Raw genomic sequence first — 20,300 nt, 5'->3', positions numbered from 1 at the left:
TTGGTCCACAGGAAGAGAGCAAGGTGGTAATCTGATACTGGCCCATATCAGCAGCAAAGCTATGCTACCTCCTGCATCAATTCAGCTGGTTGGCATGTGGGGGGCAGTGTTTCTGTGGGTGGTAACACAACTATGACTCCAATCAATCACTCTATGCCCTACCTAACCCAGTACCCCTCCATAGCTGGGCCTAAGGTCCAAGCAGCCTGTGCAAGGCTATAAGGGTTTGTCTACACTAGCCCCCTAGTTCAAACCAGGGAGGCCAATGTAGGCATTCGAAGTTGCAAATGAAGCCCGGGATTTAAATATCCCTGGCTTCATTTGCATCTTCCCAGGCACCGCCATTTTTAAATCCCCCTTAGTTCGAGCTCCGTGCCCGCGGCTACACACGGCACGGAGTAGGTAGTTCGAATTAGGATCTCTAATTCGAACTACCGTTACTCCTCATGGCGCCCGGGAAGATGCAAATGAAGCCAGGGATATTTAAATCCTGGGCTTCATTTGCAACTTCGAATGCCTACATTAGCCTCCCTGGTTTGAACTAGGGGGCTAGTGTAGACATACCCTAAGAGAGCTAAGTCCTTATAGCCCCGTCGGGTATGTTATCCACCTCAGCAGTGGTTCCCAAACTTTTTGGCATCATGCCCCTTTTTGATTTTTGAGAAACCCTCACGCCCCCGTCCCAAAAAAACTGCAGCAAAACTTGGGGTGGGATAGACGGGTGTGTGTGTGGCTGGGACGCCTTGCTCCCCCCCCCCAGAATTTCTTCAGATACCCCCAGGGGGGTACACCCCCCCAGTTTGGGAACTCATAGCCCTTAAAAATTAACTATTTGTATTTATATAAAATCTAGTTCTGTCCCAGGAAATAGCAATGTAAGCAAAGAAACTTATCTACAGTGTTCCTGTTTAAGGTCTGTTCCTGGAACGCTTATGTACCTGAGTACAATAGATATGTGTATAACTCCACAAAGTCTACAGCTTAATGGTACTAGGACTGCATTGCCTTTTCGGTCTGTATAGGTCCCAACACAGTCAAGCCAGTCCTGATTAGAACAACTAAGTGTTATTGTAATATAAATGTTAAGTTACAAAAGCTATTATTCTTTAACTCCTTATTGTTACTTATTTAACATTAAAATGACATTGATATTGTTATGCAATGTTATTGTGGACATGGTCGTCCTAGGCTCAAGTGACCTGAAGAAGAGCTCTATGGAGCTCATAAGCTTGTCATTAACAAGAAGGTGGTCTAATAAAAGATATTACCTCATCCACTGTCACTATCATGCAACACAGTACAGTATACAAACCTTAAAAAGAGAATGAATGTTTTATTATTGATTCAGAAAGTCACAAATAGCTACAGTAGTGCAAGAATTTACTGTTTATTTCATTTTCAAATTTTAGTTTAACTACATTTAAAAAAAATAAAGGAAGAATGAAGGGAGGGGAGAAAGGAAAATCCAAGAGAGAACAGTAGTAAAACAATTCCAAACCAGTGTAATTTTATCAGTATGGTCTTTTAGTTAGCCAATAAGTTGAACTGGTAATTGCATACTGAAAAGCAAAGAAAATAAAGTACAGGCTACAAAGAATGAATGATACAGATGCTCAACTGTAAATCAAAACAGAACATAAACCAAATTCAGAGGGAAAAAAAATGTTCTGGCTCACTGCCTTCTTCACTGTTCTGAACATGCAAGCATTTCTAGCAGAAAGGTTTGTTCATAGAATTGCTTTATTTGGGTGCTTTGTGACTTCCTAATGCAGCGCTGTTAGTTATGACCTGCAACAAATTTGATACACGAGTCCGGGATTCACCTAAGCAATAAACAATGATTCCCTAAGGGCTACATTGAGCCCACCACACACATTTTCACCTGTAACCAAATTCAGATATGAACATAGGTGTTCAAAGGGTGAAGGCTGGGGGAGGATAATAGAAGGCAAGTATATATCATGCTTCAAAGAGAGGTAAAGTTACTCTGCTCCAAAAGAGATCATATAGAATCATAAAATACTAGAACTGGAAGGGACCTTGAGAGGTCATTGAGTCAAGACCCCTGCCCTCATGGCGGGACCAAGCACTATCTAGACCATCCATCCCTGATAGATTTCTAATTAACCTGCTCTTAAATATCTCCAGAGATAGAGATTCCACAACCTCCCTGAGCAACTTATTCCGGTGTTTAACCACCCTGACAATTAGGAAGTTTTTCCTAATGTCCAATTTAAGCCCATTGCTTCTTGTCCTATCATCAGAAGCCAGAGAGAACAATTTTTTCTCCCACCTCCTTGGAACACCCTTTTAGATATTTGATAGGGTAATTCCCAAAGAAATCTGACAATAATAAAGATTCAGCTCATGCTGAATTATATCACTTGGCAGTGAGACTGGAGAAATTAATCCAGAACTGCAAACACAACTCAAGGTGCACATGTGGAATTATGGAAAACTTTGGCATTTCTTACACAAAGAATCATGCACAGGGATCTTACGGGACTCATAAAGAATCTTATCAATTGGAAAAGGGTGTGTAAATATCTAAGAATGGGATGACAGATTTTTTTTTAAAACACATTCAAAAGGATAAAGGCCTGCAGACAGCCCATCTGCAATCTAACCACATAAAAGACCCATGGGCAAATCAAAACCCATTAGTAGAAGTGCTTGAGGAATCTGCCAAGGAGCCAGATGCTGTCTCTGGAAGAATATCTTCCACAGGTTGTCATCTGGATCCCCAGACTGCCATTCAAAGTAGGGACAATGAAGAATGGTGATCTGATTAAATAGTGTGTAAAGAAAGCCCAAGTATGCCACATGTTTCCTTGAGTTCATACAACAGTTCACTGCCTATGTTTTAAGAAAAAAAAAAAGACAATTGAACCTAGAAATAAAAAAAAATATTTAAAATACACATTCATGAAACAAACCAGAAGACGAAGATGCTATATTAATGACTGCCTCTGTTGCATTTGATTTCTATATTCTTTAACGGTTACTCTTTAGATTGAAGACATGTTGGGATCACTCTTACCTTTTCTTTTATTACCTGTTGCCCATTGACTCCATTTGATTATGTCTGATCAAGATATAGCAAATGGATTTAAAAAAAACAAACATTGGGATATTACATGTTTAGTACCTAGTGTAGACTGGCATTTATACTGGCTGAAATGTGTCTGACTAGAATATGAAATATCATCCAAAAAACTGCACACAGAAAAATGGGAACTAGCAGAGACTATTTTTCTTAACTGGAATTCCAAACCAAACTTGCAAGAAAAATCCAAATCCAAGTATGTACTTTTGTGTAAATATACATAAAAGGGCTAACCCCTTTTTAATGTACAAATTCCACTAAGAATCCACTTATTGGCCTTGGAGTAGAATGTAACTGGAACTGAACACATTTATTATTTAAAGTTGTCTATGGCACAAGTATATTTGGATTATCCAAGAAGGTCAGAGAAACTGGCATGGAGTCTGAATTACTTCTCCTATGCTTTGCTGTAATTTGATGCCACAAGGGCAAAAATAGACTGAGGAAAGGGAGAAAAGCAAGAAAGAGAACTCCTTCTCGCTGTTACATTTTCTGGGCTTCATGAACCAGTATCACCATTTCTTGGCTCAAAATCCAGTTCAACTTTATGATAAAAAGCCCCAGGAATAGATACGATTACTTAAAATATAATCATAGAATATATTCTTCTGCCTACGTACCCTTTTCCTAACAAATTTTCAAGATCTTCACAACACTAAAAAAAATTAATAGTATGTTTCTTTAATAAACAGTAAATAAGGTTTTTTTTACGTTTCAGACTTTCAAAATTCAAGCAGGCCAAGTGAACTGAAAAGAGTTATGATATTAGTTATGTATCATATGAATTTTTTTTTAAGTATTTAAGAGGGCAAACACATAAAATGACCAATCAGACAGTAAATCCTCATCGGGAATGATCAGGAAGCAGCTCTCCAGAGATCCATTTTCCTTCTTTAAGCAGAAGTCAATTTCAACAAGTTTACTGGTTTTCAAACTGAGGTAGTTGTCCAAGTTATGCCATGCCATTGTGCCCAGGAGGCATTGACAAGGCAATCTCTCTATTAAGATTTAATCCATATTATAAGAATCTCTGAATCACACTGCTCTTTTTCTGCTTTTAAATTGTTCTTCATGGCAAATTAAAAAAGCAAAGCCAAAAACCTAAAAAAGGCCTTCTGTTGCAGAGTATATATTCACTAATTAAAAGAAAAGTTTTAGTTATACATATGAAAATGGTGTTGCTCAACACAACAAAGATTTCCTGCAAGTGAAGGACAGGGTTAGCCACTCTGATGGGTACATAAGAGGGGCTACTAGACCCTCCCACTACTTCTACCGCTAAACACACACACACACACACACACACACACACACACACACACACACACACTTACTTTAGTGAACTAACTCAACCAGAGATAGCGTAGGTATGTCTACACAATTTGGGAATCACAGTCCTAGCTCAAGAGAGAGACTCGAATTCAAATTGGACACCGTGATGTTGACATTGTAATGGCTGTTTGGGGACCAGAAGGAAGGAAGGAAGATGTTATAGAATTTACAGCCCTATGAATAAATATGATTACTTAGAATACATTTTTAGGATTTATTCCTCTGCTCAAAAGATAGTACGTACCCTCTTCCTAAAAAATGTTAAGAGCTTCACAACATTAACTATCAAAAGTATTATTAAAGAATACAATATAGCAAGATACAGAGCACTTTGGCCCTGATGCAGCACAGTATTAAGTGCTTAACTTAAGCACAGTATGTGCTTAATTTAAAGCATGTGAGTAGTTCCATTGAAACATGTGTAACTACTCACTTGCTTAAAGTTAAGCACCAATGTTTGCAGGATATGGGCTAGGGATTTTTTTTGACAAATATTTAATTTGAAGTTTTGAATTTGTATTAAATTTGGTCAACAGTTTCAGTCCAAAATATCTTTTTAAATTAAAAATGTTTGAATGTTTCCAAAGTGCCCAACATTTATGACACACTATTTAAAATAAACACACAAATATTATATATGTGTGTGTATTTTAAAAGGTAATGGTATTATATGCTACAACTTCAATTTGTGCTCAGAAAAGGCAAATTTTGAAATTAAATCCTTTGAACTTTTCATTTTTAAAGACATTTCATTTAGAAATATCATTAATTTAATTTGTAAAAGATGGTAAAAAAAAAACCTCCCCCAAAATAAACAAAAATGCTTTGGGTAAAATAAATAAGTTAATTCCAAATTAAACTTTTAGTTTTAGATTCAATTTTTCATTTAGATTGAAATATTTCATTAATCCAAAAATTATTTTTGCTTTTATTTTGGCAAGAAAAAAACCAAAGAATTTCTATATCGATCTGACCCCTGGGGTTTTTGGGGGTTTTTTCCCCCCCCCCAGATTTTTCAGCTCAGACCCCAAACCAAATTTATATAAACTGATGTATTTTGGTACTTGTAAATTAATACAAACGTGATAAAAGAAATGTCATAAGTGTCTCATGAATCAGAGTTAAGACTGCAAGATTTGCATAGTGAATTTTTATGTCAGCATCATTATTAAATTGTGAAATCAATTATAAATTAATTATTCTCACTGGTTATTTCAATATTTTAAAATATTTAGTTATTTTTCATTATAATAATTTAGAGCAACTTTAGCAAAATGTTATTCTTGTTAAAAGGTACACTGGGGAGGAGCTCTGAAAGCATTTTAAAACAGATTGCTAGACACAACATTATATATGAAGTCACTACCACTGTCAAAGAGGCCACTTATCCAACTACCACCAACTTTTTAACCCACCACCTTACATAGAAATTAAATTAAAATATTACTGTTGCATCATGCCATTTCGATCTGGTTTCTTGTGGACAGGTGTCAACATCCAAATAGCATTTTCAAACTTAGCCCCAGAAGAGAGGCTCAGAAAGACCCCCATGTAGCAAAGCACAAAAGACCATGTTTAATTGTGAGTGAATCCAGCTGAATTCAAAACAAGAGCTGGATAATCTTGTTCAGCACAGACTAAAAAAAATGTGTGAAATAATGTCATATTTACATTACTTTCACAAAGCCATCATTTTATATTTGATCTGCACATGTCATACAGGTTTCCCTCATTCTCAAAGGAAACCTATATGACATGTTCAAAAGACAAGCCTGGGATCTTAAATTCATAACTTTGCTAGACATTAAAAATCACAAACTGAACAAAGACACTGGATTTATGATTTATTACAGCAATCTGTAATCCCCTAACAACAATCCCTGACAGATACCTTTTCTCTCCTCGCCCTCCCTACGACTTCACCTTGAATGGTCCCTTGAAACATGTTACTTACTTATGTTAAAAAAATCTGTTTCACCATGTCTTTCACTGAGTATGTTTCCCAGACCAGAAGAACAGCTCTGTGTAAGTTAAAAAGGTTGTCTCTCTCACCAAAAAAAACAGATCCAAAAAGGCAACGGATTCTTTTTGAGCCCCTCCCCACCCCCACCCAACATGCTATAAAAATTCCATAGCCTAGTTATGCCATAACACCAACAACTGGTTTTCTGCATATGAGTCAGGGTCAGCATTAGGGGGTAGCAAGTAGACCTGGAGACCTGCCCCACAGAGCGCCCAACAAAGTTAAGTGCACAGTTTTCAATCCAAGGTTGTGTGACTTTGGCTTTCTGTCCTGGGCCCCATCAAGTCCACCCCCATATCTGGTGGCAGCCCTTACCTCCACCCCAAGAGACCCTAGATCCCTGGTTGAGAACCACTGCAATAAGGATATGTCTATAGTGCAATTAAAATCCACAACTGGCCCATGCCAGCTGAGTCACATTCTAGGGGCTTGGACTAAGGGGCTGTTTTACTGCAGTTTTACTGCAATTTCAATAAAACTGATAGTGGATGCATTCTCCCGTCAAGCTAACGAATAGTCTGATTTTAAGGCCATTTTAAGGAGAGCTGTTTGCTTGAGTCTGAATAATAAGCAGTAACAATGATAACTAAGTTTGCTTTTCATGCATTCATTTGGAAAAGTACAGGATAAAAAAAACTGAAGCCATCACTCAAACCAGTATTCCATGGACTCAGATTTCACATATCCAGGTGAGAGGAAGGCTGACTGAATATTATAAGGGGGCAAAAAATTGTGCAGCGTAATAAACTCTTTGTATTTAAAAACTGCAACATGCACTGTGTGCATTACATCACAGTTCACATACATAATGGTTAAATCTCACCAACAGTTAAAGAAAAACAAAGATGGTAGCGCCTTTAAAAAAAAAAAAAAAAAAAGAGAGAGGACTCTCCTATCCCCAAATGTAATTTTGGTTATTGTTGCTGCTGATTGGTTTGCTTTTATATTATATTTTTATAAGGTTTTGGTGTAAAATCCTCACATCATAAGGTATTAGCCAGTAGTAAGGTACTTGAAGTTCAAGTAGCTGTTTGATAAATGACTCAGTTATTTTTATATCAGGTTTTTTACCATTTCACTGTACATAAATTCTGTTATATGTAAATTGTTTGAAAGAGAATTTTCTATGTTAAAAAGCATCTTTCACAATGTGTCCCATTTTTCTTGTTTCTTACAAAGTTTTACCAGGCTTGAGCCAAAGTTCAGGTCAAATGGGAATCTTTTCATTGACATTTATGGCCTTGGAATGATGTCCAGAAATCATTAATAAAGGTGCAGAGGTAGAGACTTTGTGCATGATTTTAATAAATTGAGTTTTCTTTTCTAACAAACCTTAAATATGTAGGGCTGCATCAAAAAATTGTGAATAAGGACACACACATATCATGAATCTGTGAACATAAGCCATTTGAACTATTCTCCATGATTCATCCATACCACTTTGTTTGTACTCTAAATACAGTATAGTAATTTATGTAATTATTATTCCATATGTTTATGGAACTCTTTTGGGGCCTGATCCATAGCCAATAAAAAGCATTGGAAAGACACCAACTAACTGTAGTGGGCTTTGGATGCAGTCCTTGCTGTAATAATAGTAAAACTAAAAATCTGAAGTTAACTTTGTTATATGTTAAAGGATAGCCAACAGGTAAGGAAGACAGTGCACAAACTGGGTCTTTACAAATTTCTTAGATACAGTCAGATATTGGCATTTTAATGGAGATATAGCTTCTAAAATAAAATAACACTTTATTTTTGTAATACAGTTGTCACAAATTTTATGTTTTGGTCCACTGCACATGTTTGCACAACTATCTCACAAATTAAATTATTTTGATGGACTTACCCTTAGATAGACTAAATAGTTGCACTGACTTTTCAGTAAATAATAATAAACAGAAATCAATTAAAAATTTTAAAAAATCTACAGATGGACTCATTTAATAGAAATCTTATTCCATAATACAGTATTTTAAAATTGGAAAATTGAGATACTTTTGCACGAGCAGATGAAAGGATGCCAACAAACACTGCATGTGCCAATATCTTGACAGAAAGACTGAGGCCCGGGTCTGCCAATACTTACTTCTAGGAGTGTTGCTTCAACTGAGTGTATTTTCATTGAAGTAAACACTACCTTGTCAAGTATTTGCAGAATTGGGCCCTATTACTGACTAAAAACATTAGTTCTTTCTTTTCACAACCACTTATATCAGCTTTTCAGTTTCAAATTATTTAATTCTATTACCAACTTTTCATACAAAACATCAGTTCTGGCGTATCTGTTGCTTATACGTTTCTTTTTTTAAAAAAAAATCCATGATGTACCAACTGACTGTTGCTAAACTATTTTCCTGGCAACTAAATATTTTTACGATGCTTTTATTCCCTCCTGGAATTAAACAGTTTTAAAGAAAAAAGAAGACACTAATACAAAAATAAAGCCAACACTTCACTGTCATTGCTTACTCTGGCATATACATTCATTCTCCTTGGAATGAATCTGCTCCACATGAATTATACTGTCACCAGCTTTTTCATGCATACCTAAAAGAATGGACATGGTGCAAGCCCATGCCTGAAGGCACTACAAAAGTACTGGAGGCAACTGCACATATGGGACCAGATATCAAGGGTCAGAGCCAGAGTCAAAGACTGAGGGTGATAACTGGGTTGCCTGGAGTAGGGGGTGTTAAAATGTGTTTATTTAGGTAAACATGTAACTGATGAAATTTTCAATGGTTACATGTTTACATGTGGGGTGCAGGGCAGTTCCCCAGAGAGATGCCTCTCTCCCTGCTTCTCCCCATGCTGCTGCCTCCCATCCCTCTCCATATTTCTGGAGACTGCCAATCTAATAACTCCCCGCTCCTTTCTTGGTGGTCAGACTCAGACCTTGTAAATAAAGACTTACTAGAAGATTTACCCGGCATTGCTCCGGTCTTTCAGGCAGGGGGGCTGGTGGAGTGGGAGGTGCACGAGTCAGGACAGGAGCTTAGGGATGTCCAGGGCTCAGGGCATGGGATATGGTTGGTGCAGAAGTTAGGGATAGGGGTGAGGAGGTGCTCAGGGCAGGGCGTTGGGGATGTGGAGAGGTGCAGGAAGCGGCAGAGACCATGTTTCCTGGGCAGCAGCTCCTGGGCTAGCCATGGCAGGAGCTGTGCTTCCCGGGTGGGTGACTCACCATAGTTAACTGCAGCAGGGGCTTTATGGGACAGGTGGGAAGCTCACCTCCATCTCTGACTCCTCCTGCCAGAAATAGGGTTGTAGTTGGTCCCCGACTCTATCCCCTTGCTGCCCCATTGTGGTCATTACATAGTATAACTATCCCTTTCTGTGTTATAACAAATAATTGCATTCCAGGGACATCCCATTGTCCTGAAACAACCAAGCTCTCACTTTTCTTTAAATTATGATAAGAGGAAGTGGCATACCAAATAAGGTGTTCCTAGCTCTTACTATTTAGGAGAGGTTGTTGAACAAACAGACAGACATTCTTGCTTGCTCACAGACAAGCAAGACCAATTGTAGATGAGTTACCTGCTTTATGGTCAATCGCAATAGAGTGGGCTGCTCCAAGCTCTAATGCCATGCAAACTGACATGCTCAGAGATTTGGTGTGCCCCAAAATGCAGATGAGATTACACAATAGAAAATTTGAAGCTAGCAACTAAGTCCCAGCACTATGATACTTAGTAGAAGCCATAAATAGCTGCAGGGAAAGGGATTGAAGAGGAGATCTGCTTTGAATGAGACTATGCAAGGTGAGCTCTCAGTCTGTTAAACAGGTATAGGACAGAATTAGGGATGTTAAATTTTGAGTAATTGACTAATCAAATAGTTGATGCAATTTGCATGACAATTCAATTAGCAACCCTAGGGCTGATGCTACACTTCAAAGGTGAAAGTGTTGCGGTGAGCATGGGGCTAGTGTGGCAGTCCCCCACTGGCCCTGTGTTCCCCACTGTGTTTCAAAGTGGTACAGATCCTGGAGATAGTGGGGGAGTCCCCAGCTGATCCTGGGCTCCATGCAGCGCTGTCACTTTGAAATGCCACATGCAGCCTGGGGACACCCCAGTTGGCCCCGGGCTGCATGCGGTATTTCATAGTGGCAGCGCCATGTGGAGCCCAGGGTCTGGCCCCTGGCTCCATGTGGCACTGCCACTTTGAAGCAACCCCTCCTCTTCCTGCCTCCCCCCCTTGCTGCCTCTTTCTGATAGAGGCAGTATGGGGAGGAGGGATGGAAGCGACTAGTCGACTAGCCTGTCGATTATCCAATAAGTCATTCGCATCCCTGGACAGAATATTACAATAAGATAAAGACTCTCAAGACAGAAAGATAATAATTATTTCTATTCTTGATTAAGGCGGTTTCAATAAAATTAAGTCATTTCTGTTATGCCTGTCAGAGTACATCTTCCATTTAAATGTGATGTCTCATACGTAATTATATCAAATGATAATTATGATTAGTCACAGTTCTTTCCCCTATAATAACCCTATACTTCCTTGCTTTCAACATTCAGGGCAGATTTGCCAAGGATGTCAGTATCTTAAAGCCCTGATTGAGACCAAAAATGCTCATCACCAAAAAGGATCTCATTATCTTGTTTCAAAGGGAGCTGCTGCTATTTTAATGAAGATATAAAGACTGATAGGTAATGGGCTAATGCTATATCAGTATATCTCAAAACTATAAATACAGGTCAGTTTACTGGCTACAAGATATAGAGACAGTGTGTTTAGGTCTAAAGGAAGGATCCTGAAAGATGCAGCTCTTAAAGCTATTCAGTATCACAAGCAAACCAATTAGCTAACGAACAAAGGAGTGTTAATTAGAAGCTTTGGAGAAAGCTATGCATACCACACCCAAGGTACGTCTACACTGCATCCCTAGTTTGGACTAGGGATGCAAATGGAAACGACCGAAGTAGTTAATGAAGCGAGGATTTAAATATCCCACGCTTCATTAACATGATCTCGCCGGCGCACTAGTTCGAATCACAGTTGATTCGAACCAGGAAGTGCGCGCCGGGACACTTTAGTTTGGACTAAAGCCCTTAGTCTGAACTAATGTTACTCTTCAAAAAATGAGGAGTAACATTAGTTCGGACTAAGGGCTTTAGTCCAAACTAACGCGTCCCGGCGCGCCCTTCTTGGTTCGAATCAACTGTGATTCGAACTAGTGCGCCGGCGAGATCATGTTAATGAAGCGTGGGATATTTAAATCCTTGCTTCATTAACTACTTCGGTCGTCTCCATTTGCATCCCTAGTCCAAACTAGGGATGCAGTGTAGACGTACCCCCAGAGAGTAACAAAAGCTGGCAGGAAATTGAGGCAAGTAACAAAATAAACAGCTCTCTCTCCCTCTCCCCCTCCCCCTCCCCCTCTCTCCACCCCCCCCTCCCCCTCCCTATATACTGAAACTACTGCTATGTTAGCTAGTGGAGGCTCTAATTTTGGTGAAATATTGGAGACCTATGTAGTATTTTAAAAATCCTCAGTTCTATTCAAAACATCTCAAATGGTTTAGCTGGCAACTGTGTTTCTTTATCACATTGTTTACTTGGAGACTGGCAGGGTTTTTTTTTTTTTTTTTTTTTTGTGGGGGACATGCGTTATTGAATAACCACATACTCTGAGATGAGCTTTGTCTAATTGAGAATACCTAATGTAACTGTTAGTGTGCTTGTGACAGTGTTGCACTGTAGTGTCTGGTAGAAGTTTTCATTGGAATTTCCTTATGAGCAGTTTCTCTTTCCAGTTTTCCTACTTTTTTGAATTTAAAACCAAATAAAAAAGGGTAAATGGAGAGAAAGTGTATATCCTTAGGCAAATGACCTATAAAATTGTAATAAAAAATATGTATAAAAGCATTACATGCATTTTGCAAAGCAAAGTGCCTCCTTGAACCTTATCAATAAGAAGTTGCATGGTCCTGTGAGTAATAGAAGGCTTGCTTGTTGGCTTTTTACCATCTCTGAGTATTTTCAGAAATAATTCAAGGTCAGCTGACCTCTGTCCACAGGCCAGAAAACTATTTCCCAAAGTCTTCAAGTGTTCTTTTTATTCGTAGATACTATCCTCACACATTACATATTTTCTCTCTGTATTTATAAAGTTTCTGGCCTCCGTTCTTACCTGGAGGGGGATTACCTCATGCAAGACAGAAGAAACTCTCTGACACTGAGCTCACTGAATGTTTTACTCATTCGTCAGTGGGCTATGATTTGTCATCCCTCTCCATCAGAGAAAGGGAGAGAGAGGGAAAACAACAACCAGGAGTTCTGTTCTCTTGACCCATGGATTACAAGGGCTTAGCTGGTGACATAAGTCCAGATGGCACAAGTCATGCCTTTAGGTGCTCCACTATTACAGCTCTCTTTAGAACCCCATTAAATGGAGATTTAACAGCAGAGCAGGCAGGGAGGAAAGGAGTATCTGTGGAGTGAAGAGCCGAAGAGCCCATGCTGACTGGGGCTAGAACACTAAAAACTATTTGAATCTTTTTGAGTCTATTCTGTCTTTGAGCAAGACAGAAGGGATGACATTCTCCCCTTCACAGGCTCTACATTGTTTATATTTACCCCATGCTTCCATCTAGTTCCTTAATTGTTTCTGTCTGCTGTATAATTAATTTTGCTGTGTGTGAATCAATCGAGATGGTGGCATATAATTGGTCAGAGAATGATGTTACAATGTATTAGGCTTGGTCAGTAAAATTTCAGGAAAATGATTGGTTAAGCCAGTATAGCTAAGCAGAACTCTAGTTACTACATAAACTAAGTTCAAACAGGAAATGGGGGGAGGATATTGGAATCATGTTTGCTAAGGGAGGGGATGGGAACAGGGATTAACCTGCAGTGTCAGAGCTGGGCACTACATCTACAAGGTTACTGACTGATTAATCTGATTATGTGGTCATATTATCTGGACTTTACAAGAGTGTACTGAAAGTCAGTGCTATTGCTGACTCTGCCGCTGATTGGTAGTATGACTCTCATCAAGTCATGCCCTCTCTCCATCAATTTAATAACAGTGAATCCAAAATTAAATTATAGGGGCTTTTATGTTGGGAATCTATCAACTCATCTATCTGAGAATTTATTTTTTTATGACAAAGGAAATAATTTCATAATTTAGCTATCACAAGATACCACAGAGATGGATGCAACATAAATACCTAGACAGAGATAAAGGAAAACATTTTCAAAACAGCACATAGGAGATATAATCAATCACTCCCAGGAAGCTATCACATGCCTACATTCTTTTGCCTTGCTTGAAAATATATGGGTCAAAATATGTGTGTGATTGAAAGATATTAATGATTAATGCACATTTTTTGTGCATTCATGTGCTTAGAGAAGACCATCCTATAAAACAAATTTGCAAATTTTATAACTGTAGCCAGGTCCTTGCCCAAGTGTGGTGTTCAACATCTATCAACTGGATAACAATTTTGTATACATGAGAAATAACTGCTGTTGATTAGGAATGTTAGAAATTGTGTAACTGAATAGTCATGTAACCGCATGACTACACTACTATTAGATAGTCCCTGGGGGTGGGCTAAGCAGCTAGTGTACTCCTGGCCCTACTCCCAGAAAGCACCTTGCCACCCTGTGTTCTTGCCTCTAATACAGAGGCAGCAGCATGGGGTGGCAGCAGCCTGTGTGTGCTGAGAGCTTGGACCCCACTCCCCGACAGGTGCTGCCGCTGCACATCAGCGTCTGTCTATGGCAAGCCCAGGAAGCTGTGGACAGAGTTGCTTTGTTGCAGCCTCCCTTGCTCCCTCTGTCCCTATGCTGCTGCCTCTGATGGGGGCAAAGCAGCACTGCAGAGCTGGTGGGGGAGTGGGTGGAGGAGAACCAGCTTTTAAGCCGGCTCCCCCCAGCACTGGCTCCTGACTGCCCACCCCCTTGCTGCCTCTGTAGGTGGATCTGGTACTCACAAGGAGACGGCATAAAGCCAGCTCCTCACAGGCACCTGCTCTCTCTCCCCCAGACTTATCGGTTAATCATGTAGTCGATTACCTGTTGAGATCCCTACTGTTGATGTTTGAGCTTTATCACACATATGGCAGGATACTTCTATGAAATATAGGCTAGTAGATTTCCTTTGCCCAAATTTACCAGTCACATCTGTATCTTGAAAGTTTCTTACTAAAAGAGGAACCAACGCCAAGTAAGACAAAGAATATGCTGATACACACATGTCACTCCAAGAATTCTCCTGACAAAGTTCCCACACCCAATTTAATTACTTCCCTACTGTAAAAACACTTTCCATCTGCATTTATTGTAATAGATTCAAATCCAAAACCAACACACTATAAAGCTAGCTAAATAAATGAATGATATTAGCCTTGAGTCCCAAGCCAGCAGCCATTCTATAAGGCAACATGTCTCCAGCATTCATTTTTATGCTGATGTTTCATTTTATGTGCAATGTTTTCATTTAAGATGTATTGGAGAAGAATTACCTTGCTCTAGACATTAAAACTTCAGGAGATATAGTAGTGCCCTCTAGCACACACTTGTCAAAGGTCTCTCTCAGATTCCATTCTAAGACCACAGTTGCATCTTATATCAAACTGGCACAAAATTTGCTTCTGGCTATATTCACATCATCAGAAACTCTCACACCAAGAGCATTCCCTTTCATTTAAACTATATCTGGCTTAAAAGAAGTTTCCTGATATAAGGAGGACATAGTATACATATTTTTTGTTCAAAATTTTCCTTTTTTTTTTTCAGTAAATTAAATTTTACCAGATTTACAGTTTAATTGTTCACAGTGTTTGTTGGTCATGGTTCAGAGAAAAAATACTTCTTAGATTTATTTTATATAGTAGATCAACAGAACTACAGTTCAACAGAATGTTCACAATAGTGTCAGGATTATGAAAGTATATTGGGTCATGAAGTACCCTTACACTTGTTACAATACAAGGCCCTGACTGACCAAAGCTGCTGAACATGTGGATAATTTCAAATATATAAAGAGTCCCATATATTCATGTGCTTAAAGGTAGGCTTATATTCAAGTGCTCTGCAGACTCAGGACCCTAATTCTATTGAAAGTACTTATAAAGAGCTGTGAGGGTTTTTTTAAAACTGTAACTTAATTGTCAGTCAAAAATACTAATGGGAAGGATTATTTAATAGGAATCGAAGGTTCAAAGCAGCTCCCATTGAAATCAATAGCAAATTCCCCATGGACTTCTGTAGAAGTAAGATCAGGCCTCAGTCTGTTCAACTCCTACTGAACCCAATGGGAGCTATGCGTGTGCAACTGAATACTGTAATGTGAAAAGCAAATCAAACAAATTCTGACATGCCATAGAGCACTACTTACAACTATTCCATTGTCCATAGGCATTATTGGGTCCCAACCAACCACAGGCTTTGCAAACATTAAAGGTGCAATACTCAGATGTAAGAACAGTTATGTTTCAATAATTTTTAATTTCTTAGGGGTGGGGGTTGTGGTTTTTTGTGTTAACAGATTGTTAATGTTACTTTAGGTTTATTTTGTTTTTCTATTTGTATTAAACATTTTCCGCCTGTGAAACCGAAATATAGCTCATGTAAAAAAAAATAAAGGCAGCCTATAAAATATTTCATACCACAAATCTTAGACAAAACAATGTCCTGTCTCTTAAAAATTGAATAAGTACCAAATATGTACATGCTGGATGGCACATTTGCAGTAATTATTGCATCACTTGTCCAAAATATAGACAGAACTAGTGACTTCATTTAAGTTAAATTAATTTCCTTTTCCACTTAGACATACAATTAGGAATCACTGCATTTTAATACATCCTTTTGGAAGAAGGAATGTCATTTTTCTAAGATATAGACATTAGCATATTTTGCACAAGTAAAATAATAAAAACACACCCCACTGATAAAAGAGTCATTGACCAAATAAAAACTGATGTGCTGACACTAAAAGTAAAAGGAAACTAAATGAATGACAACAATCAGGTGCGGAAAGAGATGGAAACAAAATAACTTATCTACCAACTTTATTTATTGTTTTAAATGGGATTAGCTTCTAAACTGAAGGTGACAAATCACTGTTAATATACTATCAAAACTCTCTCCATCCCTCCCTTCCCCGCTCTATCCCCCAATTTCAATTTTTATCAGTAACTGCAGAAAACAATACAACCTCTGGGATGAAATACTACATTTAAAGTAATCTAGCCAGACTCATTAACTCTCAATACTAATCTCTCAAGCCCTTTCTACATAGCTTCAGTATTACTTCACATAATCATGTTCTTCTCATCAAGTATTTTTTTAGTTACTGTACCTGGAATTCTGAACCTCTGAAACATCTGATTCTGTGCACGTTTTCTTTACCTGCAAAAACAAAATCATTATCATCAGTTACTCTCATATGAAAACACAACTTCCTCACTCATAGTTCATGCTCTTACACCACTTAAAATGGATACAGCTCTGCTCACCATAGTATCTATAAAATACTTCCCGCATTTTACAGCAGCAATATGCAGTACTAAACAGTGTGTTTCATTATTATCCCATGAACAGCTGCCAACTGCACTTCCCTAGGCTCCATTAGTATGTAAAATGTTCAACTAAAATAGCTTGGGAGTAGTCTAACTAAGAACAAAGAAACCAAAGAACCAGGTTCCCCACTTAGAAACTAGAAAGCCATACTGTTCTCCGTTCAGAAAAGAAATGTTTTCCCAATTGATACTGCTTCTGTTTCCTGCTAAAACTCACAATAATAAACACCAGATTCTGGGGCAAAGTGCAGTGTTAGCTAAATAATTCATACCATTAATTTTCATTTTCTGAATCTAGTAACTAAGGGTACGTCTAGACTACAAGCCTTTTTCGAAAGAGGCTTTTTTGAAATAATCTTTTGAAAAAGCCTCTTTCGAAAGAGAGTATCTAGACAGCAACCAGTATTCTCAAAAAGGAAAGCTGCTTTTTCGAAAGAGAGCACCCAGGCAGTCTGGATGCTTTCTTTCAAAAAAAGAACTGTTTGAGTTCGATAACGCCTTTTTTCGAAAGAGCATTTTTGAAAAAAGGCATTATACCTCCTAAAATGAGGTTTTCTGCAGTTGAAAAAACTGCCGCGTTCTTTTGATTTAATTTTGAAAGAATGCAGCAGTGGTCTAGACGCAAGTCAAGTTTTTTTGAAAAAAACCTGTAATCTAGACACACCCTATATGTTTAAATTATGTTCATAAAGTGTCAATGAAGATTTTCACACATTTGAAATATACAATTATATATATTCTATTTCAACCTTCAAATTCATCTTTGTGAAATACTGCCATTAGCCAGCAAAAGGAGAAAAAAAAACCCCACTTCTAAGACTATAAACTACTCTTTTCCAGACCCTCTATAGTGTTGGGTATAGTTTGGGTTCTGGAGTAGTGCAATTTGCACCTTTAAGTCATTTGAATTTCAGTAACTTTCTGAGAGACTTTTTGTTAAATATGCAACCTACTGAGTTCGTTTCTTCTATTAAGACCATCTAAACCTATTTACAGATACTCTGGCTTACTTAGTATCACTTATACTTACTGAACACTCCCCTTGTAGCCAATAAATGTTCAAATTCTGAGCATTTTCAATTATAGTACCTTGGATCAAAAGATTCATCTATTGTTAAACCCTCCTTTTGTTACACTGTTTTAAAAAGTATTTCTGTGATATGGTGGGATTTTCAAACACACTCAACTCTGCCAAACATTTCCCATCAAAGTCAATGGCAGAGCTTCTATTGACCAGAGAGTTAGGTCAATACTGAGCCCTTTTAAAAATGCCAGCTTTCATGGCTTGAATGGATATCATGCAAAACTACAGGCAGTCCCCGAGTTACGCGGATCCGACTTATGTTGGATCCGCAGTTACGAACGGGGCCCGTCTCCCTGGTCTCCAGCAGACCAGGGAGAGGAAGCAAAGCGGCGGAGCACGCGGGCAGCAGACAGCCCAGATGCGTCTGGGCTGTCCGCTGCCCGCGTGCTCCTTGGCTTTGCTCTGCTTTGCTCCTCGTCTCCCTGGTCTGCAGACCAGGGGGACGGGGAGCAAAGCAGAGCAAAGCGGCTGAACACGCGGGCAGCGGACAGCCCAGACGCATCTGGGCTGTCCGCTGCCCGCGTGCTCCGCGGTTTTGCTCTGCTTTGCTCCCCGACCAGGGAAATGGGGAGCAAAGCAGAGCAAAGAGAAGGAGAGCAAAGGAGTCTGGGCTGTCCGCTGCCCGCGTGTTCCGTGGCTTTGCTCTGCTTTGCTCCCCGGCCCCCTGGTCTGCAGACCAGGGAGACGGGGAGCAAAGCAGAGCAAAGCCGCGGAGCCCGAGGGCAGCAGGACAGCCACGGCGCGTCTGGGCTGTCCCGCTGCCCCCGTGCTCCGCGGCTTTGCTCCGGACGCCTGTGGTACAGCAGCTGGGGCGCTGCCGGTTGGTCCCGTAGCGCCGCTCTGGGAGCTACTGGACCAACCCGGCAGCACCCCAGCTGCTCTGCCCCAGGTGTCCCCAAGTCAGCCGCTGCTGAAACTGGCCAGCGGCTGACTACAGGAAGCCCCTGCCCCAGGCTTCCTGGAATCAGCCGCTGATCAGTTTCAGCAGCAGCTGACTTGGGGATGCCTGGGGTTCTTAAGTTGAATCTGTGTGTAAGTCGGAACTGGCGTCCAGATTCAGCCGCTGTTGAAACTGATCAGTTTCAGCAGCGGCTGAATCTGGACGCCAGTTCCGACTTACATACAGATTCAACTTAAGAACAAACCTACAGTCCCTATCTTGTACGTAACCCGGGGACTGCCTGTACTCAGAGATATGCAAGTACAAGAACGAGTCTAGAGCAGTGGTCTCCAACCTTTTAAAGCACAAGATCAATCCAGAATCTACCTCAAATTCAGATACTCTTGTCCCGCCTCCTTCATGCCTCTTCTCCAAAGCCCCACCCCTGCTCACTCTGTCCTCTCTTCCTCCTCTTTCCTCCCTCCCTTACACCAGGCAGGGCCAGAGGGTTGGGGCACAGGCTCTGGTCTTGGGCTCAGGGATTTGAAGTGAGAGAGGTTTCTGAGCTGAGCCTGGGACAGGGAGTTGAGGTGCAAGAGGGGGTTCAGGGTACAGGCTCTGTAAGGGAGTTTGGATCTAGGAGAGCTCAGGGCTGGGGCAGGGATGTAGGAGGAGGAGTACATGACTGGGGCAGGGGTTCGGAGCTGGATCCAGCTGGACACTGTTTACTTCAAGTGGCTCCTGGATGGTGGAGCTAAGGCAGGGTCACCCTTGCCCTGGCCCTGCAGCACTCTCAACAGAAGCCAGCAAACTCCCTCCATCCCAAGCCCTGTTGTATAGCTGCCCTCCGTTCTGTGGAGATAGAATACAGGGTGGGAGAGGGGGGACCCTGACAAAAGCATCCTCCTCTCCCTTCTCTGCACAGCAAACAGGAGGCCCAACTCCAAGGCAAAGGGCAGGAGATGAGCAGCAGAGGGGGAGGGGCAGCTGAAGTGCCAGCACTTGATAGCCTCTTGGCCAGTCAGGATCCCCTGTCACAGGCAGGATGCAAAAGGGGCAGTGAATGCTTTAACATCGACTGTGTGTGGGTCAGTACTAGCAGCCAATTCTTACCAGGGCACCATCCTGGCTCACATTAGCTCACTTTCACTTCTGCACAAAACTGGTATTAGGATGACAGCAGCAAGGTTGCCAACTTTCTGGTTAAAAAAACCTGAACAGAGTTTTCCTGCCTCTTCCCCATGGCCCTGCCCTGTCCTGCCCCTGCTTACTCCACCCTCCCTCCTCCTTATGCTTGCCGTAACCCAGTGTTTCTCAATCTTTGT

The 20,300-nt window shown here is 40.2% G+C and overlaps 1 protein-coding gene across 23 annotated transcripts in view; it reads right to left on the bottom strand.

Moving 5' to 3' along the window:
• The window catches only part of EYA4 (EYA transcriptional coactivator and phosphatase 4), a 209,374-nt gene that overhangs the window by 86,450 nt on the left and 102,624 nt on the right, over positions 1–20,300 (bottom strand). For 21 of the 23 annotated variants that reach the window (XM_075924215.1, XM_075924210.1, XM_075924216.1 and 18 more), the window contains one exon: positions 16,792–16,841. The exons of 1 other annotated variant lie outside the window; for it this stretch is intronic. In XM_075924215.1, the coding sequence (XP_075780330.1) occupies positions 16,792–16,841 (50 nt within the window). Of the gene's footprint in view, positions 1–16,791; positions 16,842–16,948; positions 17,051–20,300 lie in introns of those variants that run through there. One more of the 23 variants, XM_014580157.3, reaches the window with a different exon arrangement.

The sequence above is a fragment of the Pelodiscus sinensis genome, chromosome 3, assembly GCF_049634645.1.
Source record: "Pelodiscus sinensis isolate JC-2024 chromosome 3, ASM4963464v1, whole genome shotgun sequence".
Taxonomy (NCBI): Eukaryota; Metazoa; Chordata; order Testudines; family Trionychidae; genus Pelodiscus; species Pelodiscus sinensis.
This window is presented reverse-complemented; position numbering and strand designations above follow the sequence as displayed.